The sequence below is a fragment of the Pyrus communis genome, chromosome 9 (assembly GCF_963583255.1).
Source record: "Pyrus communis chromosome 9, drPyrComm1.1, whole genome shotgun sequence".
NCBI classification, from domain to species: Eukaryota; Viridiplantae; Streptophyta; class Magnoliopsida; order Rosales; family Rosaceae; genus Pyrus; species Pyrus communis.
In genome coordinates this window covers 25187486-25199444 of record NC_084811.1, presented here as the reverse complement: position 1 = coordinate 25199444, position 11959 = coordinate 25187486, and the positions used below count along the sequence as shown (strand labels likewise).

The 11959-nt window shown below is 41.2% G+C and overlaps 1 protein-coding gene across 1 annotated transcript; it reads left to right on the top strand.

Annotated features, from left to right (window-relative positions):
• Nucleotides 1–6546: 6546 nt before the first annotated feature.
• LOC137744136 (uncharacterized protein At3g28850-like) lies at nt 6547–7953 on the top strand. Its single transcript, XM_068484002.1, has one exon. It carries the CDS (start codon nt 6592–6594, stop codon nt 7774–7776), a length of 1185 nt encoding a protein of 394 aa, XP_068340103.1. The 5' UTR covers nt 6547–6591; the 3' UTR covers nt 7777–7953.
• The last annotated feature ends 4006 nt before the right edge of the window (nt 7954–11959 follow it).

The following is an 11959-nucleotide window of genomic DNA, read 5'->3' as shown; positions in this document are numbered from 1 at the left end:
AAACAATTAATAGCTCGAGTGAAGCCCGCAATAATTTAGAGGGGTTGATTTCGCAAAAGGTCTTGGCCTAGTCAACAAACCTGTCTCACAGGGGATTAGGCAATAAGAGAAGTCTGGAGATGAAGCAAATAAATTTGGCTCTTTCAGCCCAGAAGAAGATAAAAAAAGGTGAGAGTGGAGCATTGAGGAGGGGTAAGGAGCGTTTCCGCAAGATGATTGTTAGGGAGATGTGCTTAGAGGGGGAACATGCGATATATGCAGAGGAAAACCTGCAGGAGGTTCCTATTGAATGTAAAGAATATTGGGAATACTTGGAGGAAATAGGGGAACACGAGAAGAAAACTTTTCTGGCTCGAAAAGAAGAAGGATCATCCCGAGGCGGTGGCGATTGGCCTTCAACAGTCGCAAGGCATCCATGATTCACCTCCTATAGAACTGCCGTAGTCTTGGGTCGGACATGGTAGTTCGGGCCTTTTATGGGCTGATTAGGAAGTACATACCCTTTATGATCTTTCTCTTCGAGACAAAGATGAAAGATCATATGATTGATGGTGTTCGAAGACATATGGGCTACTCTCATGGGTTCCACATACCTTCGGTTGGTAAGGCTGGAGGTCTAAGTTTGTGGTGGCTGGAAAAGCTTAATGTTAACATATTTTTCTCCTCAAAACATGTCATTGATGTTTGTATATGTCTAGAGGATTCTAGCTCTTGGGTTCGAGTCACTTTTGTTTATGGAATGCTCTATCGTGCTGAGAATGTGGAGTTTTGGAATTGGATGACTTCCTCGTTTGGGCCGATTGACATCCCATGACTTTTTGGTCGGGATTTCAACGAATTCATGTGGAACCATGAAAAATCGGAGGGAGCTTCTGTTTTGTATAATAGGCCAGGTTACCCTTAAAGTTTTCTAAATACGGCGAAATTGATGGACCTGGGTTTCACAGGCCCGAAGTTCACCTGGCGGGGTATGAGGATGGGCCAGCTTGTTGAGGAATGTCTGGACAGGGCTGTGATTAATTACTTGTGGCAAGACCTTTGACCCCACACACTGGTCACTCATGGAACGGTGGTTGGATCTGATCACTGTCCTGTTATTATGCAATCCCAGCTTAATGTTCGTAAGGAAAAAAGACTCTTCCATTTCGAGGCATACTAGGCAAAGAATGAGGATTGTAAGGATATTGTGCATAGTTGTTGGAGATGGCGAGGCTGCAAGAACTGGATTGATACCTGGCATAAGAAGCTCTTGGATTGTAGGTCTCAATTATTGACTTGGAGTGGAAAGAAGTTCAAAAGGCGAGGTATGAAAATTAAGGATTTGGTGAACTAATTGGATTCTCTCCAAAATAACTGGGCGGAAAACTTTGAGGAAATAAAGTCTATAACCACTCAAGTTAATCAACTGCGGGAACAGGAGAAAATGTTTTGGATGCAACGCTCTAGGGTGAAATGGCTCCAGGAGGGGAATGCAAATACTGCTTTCTTCCATCGCACTACTGTCTAACGGAGGAGGCAAAATATGATTGGAAAAATTAAGGGTGAAGATGGTTAGTGGATGGAAGATGAAAGACGCGTACCAAATTTGGTGGAGGATCATTTTAAATCTCTTTTTACCTCGGAGGGCTGTAAGGGTTGGGGGGATACGTTGGATTGCTTTATACCTCTTGTTATGGAAGCAATGAATGCAGAGCTTATCAAACCAGTGGCTAACGATAAGATAAAAAACGCTATTCAACAAATGGGGGGACTGAAATCCCTGGGCCCGGATGGATTTCAAGGTATTTTTTACCACTCTTATTGGGATATTATTCTGGAAGAAGTACATGGTTTGGTTAGGGATTTCATGATGGGTGTTGGAATTACCAAGAGAATTAATTCTACATATATTGTTTTGATTCCTAAAATTGTAAGCCCTAAATCTGTGTCCCAATACCGGCCTATCAGTCTATGTAATTTTTGTTTAAAGATCTTGCAGAAGGTGTTGGCGAATCATTTGAAACCATTGATGCCGGGTTTAATTTCGCATATGCAAAATGCGTTTGTGGCGGATCGGCAAATCCAGGAGAATATTGGGATAACTCATGAACTATTTCATTTTCTGAAGTTGAGGAAAGCTAAGCGAAAGTATGAATTGGGTATCAAACTTGACATGCACAAGGCATATGACCGAGTTGAATGGGATTTTTTTAGAATCAGTAATGTTGAAAATGGGCTTTTGTAGGGACTGGACCAACCTGATTATGAATTGTGTGTGCACGGTGGAGTTTGCGGTTTTGATAAATTGGAAGCCTGGGAATAGTTTTTCCTCATCCCGTGGAATCCACCAGGGTGACCCCCTTTCTCCATATCTATTTCTCATGGTTAGTGATGTTTTTTCTTGGCTTATTCAAAGAGCGGTGGACCAAGGGGAGATTAATGGTATCCAAATGAACCGTCATGGGCCCAGTATTTCTCACCTGTTTTTTGCGGATGATACTCTCATTTTTCTTCAAGCTAAGAGGGAGAGCTGTGAAAATATAATGAATATCCTCAATAATTATTGTAGGGCATTGGGTCAAATGGTCAATCTCCAGAAATCCAGTATTTATTTTGGCAAGAATGTTACTCCTGACTTGCGGCCCCAACTTAGTTCAATACTTGGGATGTCATCGGTTTTGAACCCGGGGGCGTACTTGGGATTGCCAACTATATGGGGAAGATTGAAGCGTCAAAGCCTTGCCTATGTTAATGGGCAAATGCTTGGGAATATACAAGGATGGAAAAAGGCATCTCTTTCACTTGCGGGGAAGGAAGTTGTAATTCGGTGTGCAAGGATTCGGACTCTCTAACTGCCAGGTTTTGGTGGGGAGATAAATGAGGGAAAATGAGGATCCATTAGGTGAGCTGGGACAAGTTGGGGCTGCCAAAGAACGATGGGGGACTGGGCTTCAGAAAATTTCAAGATTTTAATGACGCATTGTTAGCTAAACAATGTTGGAGGCTTATTCACAATCCTAATTCTCTTTGGGCTTGGATCCTCAAGGCTCGCTATTGTCCACATACTTCATTCCTTGACGTTAAATTGGGGAGTCGGGCCTCTTGGGCTTGGGAAAGCCTCCTTGCATGCCATGACGTTCTCAAGGCTGGAACTCATTGGCAGATTTTGAATTAGAGGGACACCCACCTTTGGGTTGATAGGTGGCTTCCCTCACTTCCTCCCGGACACCCTGACCCCCGATGTTCCAATCATATTACATTGAATATTAAGGTCTCCTTCCTTATCTGTCAAAACACCAGAATGTGGGAAATTAAGTCCTTACGCCCTCTCATCTCTGTGGAGGAGTTTAATGCCATTCGGGATACTCTCCTAGGGCATTCTTCTAGGTGGGACATATTGATTTGGTCAACTGATAGATGCGGTAAGTACTCAATACGGTCGGACTATCATTGGATTTAATCATCTCTGTCGGGGATTGGGGTTTCTCAATCTTTATCCCCCATTACTTTGGATGATAAGGTTTGGAAAACAGTATGGAAGATAAATGCCCCACTGAAAGTTAGGAATTTTATTTGGTGAGCTGTGCTAAGGGCGTTGGCCATTTTGGAAAAGTTATTCTCTCGTTGGTCGGTTCCCTTGCCAATGTGCTGAATTTGCAAAAAGCAGGAGGAATCGGTGATGCATATGTTATTGCTTTGCCCTTGGGTTGAGCCAGTTTGCTTTGGTGTTCGCTTGGCTTTCAGATTAATAGGTATGGAATTTCTTCCCTTGGAATCTGGTTTGGAAGGATGATTGATGTGGCTAATTTCCCATCGAATAGGTCACGTTTCCTTTCTGTTATTTCCTTTTCTTGCTGGCAAATTTGGAAGGCGCAATGTAGTTATGTCTTCAATGCATAAGCCATTGCTCCTTTATCAGGTGGTGCATGTTATTTCCTTCACACCGGCTTCCTTTTGGAAGGCTACTATTCCAAGCTCTCCTATTCCTCGGTCACCTCCTGATTCATCTAGGCCAATTCCCTATCAGTGCCCCCCAAATGACCCATATATCAAACTGAATGTTGATGTAAGCTAGAACCCGGTGAATGGTTGGGCTTACTTGGTAGCGGTGCTGAGAGACCACGAGGGTCAATTTGTGGCTACCTGTAAGCATTCTCTTGTGGCTCCGAAGGTGGTGGTTGCTGAAACGTTGGCAATGCTCCGGGGTTGTGAGTTAGCGGCTGAGTTAGGCTTGCATTGGGTTATGGTGGAATTAGACTCCATTGGGGTAATCTCTTCATTGCAAGGAGATATTTCTAATGGCAGCTGGGAAATTTTTCCAATCTTAGAAGGAATTTGAAGTTTGGGAAATTCTTTCCAGAGTTGTCGTTGGTCTTGGATACCAAGGCCAACCAGACGACGGACTGTTTGACATCGAGGAAGAACATGGAGATGTGCGATAAAACTTGGGTTAGACGGCCCCCATCTTCATAGGATGGTTTTCCGTGCCCTCCTTAATAGGTTTTTGCTGCGGGGGTGCTTTGGGGTGATGCTTGCTTCATTAGCAGCGTCTTACTATTCCTAACCCTAGCATTGCCCTCTCATATTTATGTTGCTTTGTTGCCCCTATAGTGGGCTTTCCTTGTACGTTTGGCTTTCGCCTTGGTTATATATGTTTCCAGCTCTTAAAAAAAACTCAAAAGTAAAGCACTACTGCACTTTTAAGGGTAGTGGTTATACAATCACATCAAGCTTTTATTTAAGTTGCACCACCATAAAAAGGTTTCTAGATGATCATATTGAAATTTGAAGATATGAATTTCATAGCTTTTCAAAACGGAGAGGGAAAGAATTAAGGATCAAGCTAGCTGGAGCTTGGGACCTGCTTCTGCATTCTTCCTTAAACAAAATAATGGACAAACCAAAAGGGAAAAACGATTGTGACCTATTGCTTAAACTCAATCATGCATGTTTTATATTGCTAAAACCGCCATTGTTTAACTTCTGTGCTAAAATTTTGAAATGTCCATATTCAAACAGTTCTTGATTATGGTTGATGCACAAATGTAAACCAATTTAGACCTAACCGTAAGATTACACACACATAAGAACACAAGATATATGTGGTTCATTCAAAGTTGGGGCTACGTTCATGTTGGTGTAGTTTTTGTTTCCACTACATAATCAGGTTAATTACATTGTACATGAAGGCTCGCACTTTTGAGATGGTGTACAATAGCTAGGGTTTAGAATACAATAAGAGGCTCTTCCTAAATATGGTACAACAATTATTGAAGTTTTTATTTGTTTTTTAAGACATCTCCAATACACACTAGATAATTTAGACTGAAATCTTAAAAATCAAAATTATAAGCATATAGGTCTAACCCTCTAAGAATGCAAGCCTTTGCATTGGAGAAGAAACTTAAAAAATGGATATAATTGTTTAAGAATGTACCCGTCTAACCATTATACTTCTGCATCAGTAGATACCGTGTAACCGTCTTAGAATGTAAGTTTTTGCATTCCTAATTTTGTATTATGTGATTTATGAAGTTTGATTAATGGATAAAATTGGTTCAAAAATTCCACCAAATTTACACAAGACTCATGATTTTCTTTATGACTGCTCATCCAACAGGCTACTAATTTAAGATATTTCATTTAACAGGCTACTGATTTAAGATATCTATCCAGTAATTAATATTGCTCAATTGAAAATCCACTTTACACTCCACTCTATACCTGAAAATATGAATTCACAGTGACGAAGCCAGAATTGTGGTCAAGGAGCCCAAAACACTCTCCATATTACCACTGCAAACCTAAAAATTCCAGCATATCTTGCTTCGACCAGTCGTTTTACCAACTCTTTTATCCACATCTTTCAATTCCTAGCTAGCCAATCTTACTAACTTTTTTTTTTTTTTTTTTTTTTTTTTTTTGGAAATCAATCTAGCAATCCTCTGGGGAACAATTTTGGTTAATCACTTGTGTCACTATCTTTTTTTAATAAAAGTGATATAGTGAAAAGGGGGAATCTAACACAAAATATTAATTCGCAAGTTATGTCAGTTCGCTAAAGTAATATGTTCACCCTTTTATAACCAAGTTGAAATTCTTCTTCAAAAAGAATAGTTTAATACAAAAGACATATTTCAAAAAACAGAAATTGAAACTTAATAGAAAGAAGTCTTAATTTGAAGAAATATTTCATAAAGCTAATCATGTGATGAGACATTGGCATGAATTAAAAGTTTAGAACAAAATATTTCCACTTGTGCAACTATCAAATGTTTTTCTTTCGAGCACCAAAAAAAAGGTGCAGCAGGCAAGCAAAAGTTTGTGGGTCAAATACATTAATACAGGAAATATAAGATACAAATTAGCGAATAACAAAAGACGACAAGGACTTCCCTGCAAAAAATCCTCGATGTCTTTCGAATTTTCAGACCGTTGAGGCCCGTTGGCCGACAAGGTAACCGTTAAGATTCACAAACCACATCAAAAGAAAAACTTCCACGGCCATGCCCAATCCTCAATCCAATACCCCACAAACATTGCTTCTAATCAGAAAACAGAGAAACAGAGAAAATCATTGAGAGAGAGAGAGAGAGAGAACCCCACTAGTCAATGGGCTGCGTTTCATCGAAACTGTTCAAGAAAGAAGATAACAATGGCGGCGGCGAATACGTCATCAACCACGTCGTCTCTCTCACTTCCAGCACCTACGGCGTCCTGAACCTTGAAAATGACCGACAACCCACCAAAGACAGCGCTGAGGAGAGTAAGAGGGTGGCGAAATCTTCGCCTCCCCGCGAAGATCCGGAGGTTATCAACGCTTGGGAACTCATGGAAGGACTCGAAGAAGGAGTGCCCATCGCGAATCCAGCGAAGAAGAGCCCGAAATCGCGTGCTCTGCTTCGCGGGTTTGTGGATTTCGATTCGAGAAGTCCGTTCAAGTTGTTGAATCAGATCGGGTCGCCGTTGAAATTGAAGCGATATGGAGGGAAGGAGAATAGTAAAGGGAGAGTGGTGAATGTTAATGTGTTGGGTTATAGCCCGAAACAGGTTCTGAAGCCGAAAAATGGTGGTGAGAATTCGTGCAAGAAGATGTTGAATTGGAGCCCCGGCGTAAAAGGGTCGCCAGTTGCAGCGAAAAGGCAGAGCTTTGGCAGCGATTCGTCGCAGAGGAGTTTTAGTCCCCTGTTTGATCCGGAACTTGTTGCTTCTTACGAAAAGGAGATGTCTGAGGAGAAAGAGCAGATCAAGAGGATGGTTCCGCCATCACCAAAGCCCCGAAAATTGAGGAATTCGTCCAAGGATTCAGAGTCTATGCTGCAATTATTCGAGAAAAAATGCCCACCGGGGGGAGAAAATGCTGTGGTTGTGTACACAACTACACTCAGAGGAATTAGGAAGACTTTTGAGGATTGCAACAACGTCAGATCCATCGCGGAGTCACACCTCATTCATGTTCTCGAGCGCGATATATCTATGGATTCGGGTTTTAAGGAGGAGATAAGGGGATTAATGGGTACCAAGGAGGTTAAGGTTCCACTTGTGTTTGTGAAGGGGAGGTTGATTGGTGGCGCCGATGAGGTGGTGAAGTTGGAGGAGGAAGGGAAGCTTGGGATTCTGTTTGATGGGATTCCAAGGGCGGTCATGGGATGCAAAGGCTGTGCCGGAATGAGATTCGTGATGTGCATGGTATGCAATGGAAGCTGCAAGGTTTTGGATGAGTTGCAAAAGAAGATGGTAAAATGTGGTGAATGTAATGAGAATGGTTTGATCCACTGCCCGATTTGTTGCTGCTAATTGTAATTCCATTGACAGATTTTCAGGTTTTCATGTTTACGAAATCTTTGGTTTTCTGAAGGCAGAACAAGGATTTTTTTATTTGATTAGTGGGATTCTAAAGTGTGTTTTAGGCCCCTTTAGATGCTGGATTTGTAGTTCAAGATTTTTTTTTTTTTTTAAACTTAAGATTCTGGATTTCCACGAATTATATACAGTTTCCTGTTTTGGATTTTTCTTGTGTTGTGAAAAAGGGCAAGTTACAGGGTTGGTTTCCATCCGAGAAGGTTTTGGGTCTCGTCCATGGCGGCCTAACTTGGAGTGATGGATTCAGTCGTCATGTTAGGAGTCAAATTCTTCCCACCAAACCCCCCATTCCTATGAGTAATTCTTTCCAAGAAATGGGAATGTGTGTGGTGTTGACTGTTGAAGCAGTCCCCTATTAGATTTCGACAAGGGTGGTGATGATCAGGAAAGCCTTGATTGTCGAGACAACCTATGCGATCAGCATAGGAAGTTCATCAACATCTTGATAAGATATTTGGAATGTTGCGGGAATGACAAGAAAAGAAGAAGCTGGAGTTAGATAATTGAGGCTTCATATGACGGGGTACTTGTTTATAGAGGACACTACTATTGCAGATAAGTTATTGTTGTTCGTTTGAGAAAAACTTCAAAGAGTTAGATATAATCCTTCGACTTGGTAGATTATTTCAGAGGATCGACCCGAGAATTGAGAAAACTATTATTGCTTATCCCGAACGACCTTTCTTGATGCAAAATCTAAATGATCTTCAATTGAAATGATTGTTTGTAGGAGTGATCTACGAATGAGGATTCAAAAATTGAACAGTTAAGATACGTTATTTGTAAATGTAGGTAGATGTGCATCTCCACATTGGGGGATGCAGTAGTATCCATAGCTAAAAGAATTTTTTAGAACCAAATACTCTTCCTACCTAAACATAAAAGCATACAGATCCGAAAATCTCCCTAGTTAACTTCAAATTCCTACACAGATATAAATCTACAAAATATATGCAACTTCTCTAATACTTATTCCTTAACAAGGTTAAGGAGAATTGGACTCCTAACATGACGACTGAGTCCATCACTCCAAGTTAGGCTGCCATGGACGAGGCCCAAAACCTTCTCGGTTGGAAACCAATTCTATACCTTGAGAAAGTATGGAGGAACAGGTACAGAACTGCAAGGTATAGGCTTGCCTGCAAGCGTTTCGAGTTGGGGTATAAAATAACTATGGGAGCATAAAAATGCAGCAGGTCGTCCAGTTCAAGATCGTACAGTAAGCCGGGATTGAATGCGTTGTCAGGGTTCAAGTGCCCGGATCCTATGTCTCAGGGTGCTGCTTCAGTTTTACCAGACCGATCGCAAATGGTATTTCCGTTGTTGTCCTTGGTTTTAGCTGCATAAGAATGGAAATTTGATAACATGTTCGACAACCGCTAGACAAGTAAACAGCGGAAGTTTAAGTTGTTAGGAATTTGATCAATAATTTTTATCAAGGTAACCAATACACCTGTAGTCATTAAGGCGGACATTATTTCCGCAGGACTCCATTTCTTGTATTAAGCTTTTAGAACTGCTGCAACACCCGCGACGTGCGAACACACCGTTGAAGTACCTGAACGCATATTGTATGAAATTGCATTGGCGGCTTGATTTTTACTCGGTGGCGCTGCTGCTAAAATGTTGACTCCTGTTGCAGTGATGTCGGGCTGGACATAGAGAGAAAAAATGTCACAAGACTGCTTTTGCAGCGAGAAAATTTCAACTCTAATAGTTCTTTTATTCCTTGGTAAACAAGTAATTGCAAGCTTACATTGATATTGATGTCAGGTGTTACAGAATTAGGTCCTCTCCACGAAAACAACGCCATCTTTGGTGCCAGTTCTACACCAATTACTTCCCGAGTCTCCAAGATACTTGCGATCGGGCATCTGGAAAATCAAACAATTAGTCAAACATAGTTCAAACTATTACTCATCTGCAAACAAACTGTTAAAATGCTTGAAATAAACATGTTGGAATAATGGTAGGCTAGTCAATTTTCTTGTTCAAAGTTAGGCAAGTTAGGTTAGTCAAGCAAGTTAGGTAAGTTAGGCAAAATTAGGCTTATGTTCTTTTTCTTCCCTATATATATGTTTCATCTTGTAATTGTTTCAATAAGCAAATATACAAAACCATCTTCAACACTTCTCTCTCATGGGTTAAACCCTAGAACCCACGACACACCAGCACGTTCATATTCTATCATGGTATCAGAGCATCGTTTCTGGTGACTCTGAATACCCCACCTATCTTCAACGCTTCCGTACCACAACCAACAACATCGTCATCATGAGTGATTCAGGAACCAACACAAAACCATTAGAGATGGCTACTGATCTCAAGAGCCAAGTCGGTCAGGGATCGTTCTTGGTAAAGTATTGGTTGTAAAGTCTCTTGAAATTTCGAGTATGCTCTGTGGTTGCAGTTTTGACTGATCTTCCACATCAGAAAGGATTTCTTGAGATTATTGCTGGTGCAATCTTTCACGAGGTCAACCATTCTAGGCATGGCCTCTCATTCAAAATGGGAAAGTCCAACCACCCGCTCTATCTCCACCACTCGGATCAACCTGGTGCAATCCTCGTACCACAACCATTGGTGGAAGACAACTACAACACATGGGTTCAATCCATGAGTATGGCCTTAACGGTCAAAAACAAACTTGGTTTTGTTGACGGGACGATCAACAAACCAAGTGAGGATAATTTTGAGGGGCTTGATTATCGGGAAACTTTTGCTCCAGTTGCCAAGCTCACTACCGTCCGCGTCCTCCTGAGTATTGCCTCCATACGAGGCTGGCATCTTCATCAACTTGATGTGAACAACGCATTCTTGCATGGTGACTTATACGAGGAGGTTTATATGTCCCTGCCTCCTGGGTTCGGACGAAAGGGGGAGACACGAGTATGCAAATTACTCTTCCTTTCCCAACATTTTAAACTAAAGGATTTGGGAAAACTCAAATACTAAACCTGTCCCTTACACAAACTGATGGGACGCTCCTACATGATCCTTCTTCATACAGGCGACTCGTAGGGAGGCTGATTTACTTAACCATCACGCGACCTGACCTGACTTATGTGGTTAATATGTTGAGCCAATTCATGGACAAGCCACGACAACCACACCTTGAAGCGGTGCAAACAGCTTACATACGGACCTCGAATCAACCTGCAGACTTGTTCACCAAACCACTAAGCTCGGCACAATTTGAGGTCTTAATTAGCAAGTTGGGTGTCATCGACATTCACACTCCAACTTGAGGGGGAGTGTTAAAATGCTTGAAATAAACATGTTGGAATAATGGTAGGCTAGTCAATTTTCTTGTTCAAAGTTAGGCAAGTTAGGTTAGTCAAGCAAGTTAGGTAAGTTAGGCAAAATTAGGCTTATGTTCTTTTTCTTCCCTATATATATGTTTCATCTTGTAATTGTTTCAATAAGCAAATATACAAAACCATCTTCAACACTTCTCTCTCATGGGTTAAACCCTAGAACCCACGACACACCAGCAAGTTCATATTTTATCACAAACCGCTATAAATATGAATGAAATGTTAACCTTCTCGTAGCCATATAATCGGAAAGTTTGCGTCCTTCCACGCTACTAATTACCGAAGTAGCTAGGGAGATCAAAAGAAGGAAGCTGCTCGTTGAAGTTATCAAATTGATCGATGAGAATCATTCCAACGGCTCCGCCTTCTTTTACGACCTTTGCTTTCTCCACCACATCGTCGTTGATTTTATCCATGATACAAACCACAATCTTTCCTCTCATCATGATTGAGTGTACCATTTCGTCAAAATCTGTAAATAACATACTGTCAATAAGTATTGAAGTTACTAACTTGACGAGCAAAAATAATGTGTGTGCAACTGTGCAAGAAAACATACCTTGCCTCGACGTGCTTCACCTCATCGACGAAGTTTACCCCATGAAGTGCGGCATCATTTGCTGATAGGAGTTGGTAAGGACCCTATGAGTGTTGCAGGTTGAATCCATAACCCTACAATTCATTATACAGATTAATCATGGATTTTCGACGCGATTAAACGAAGTTATAAGGTTTCTTTAAAAAAAGTATTAGTTACCTTTATTTCTTCTTTATTGCCAAGACGTACAAAGCTATAAACT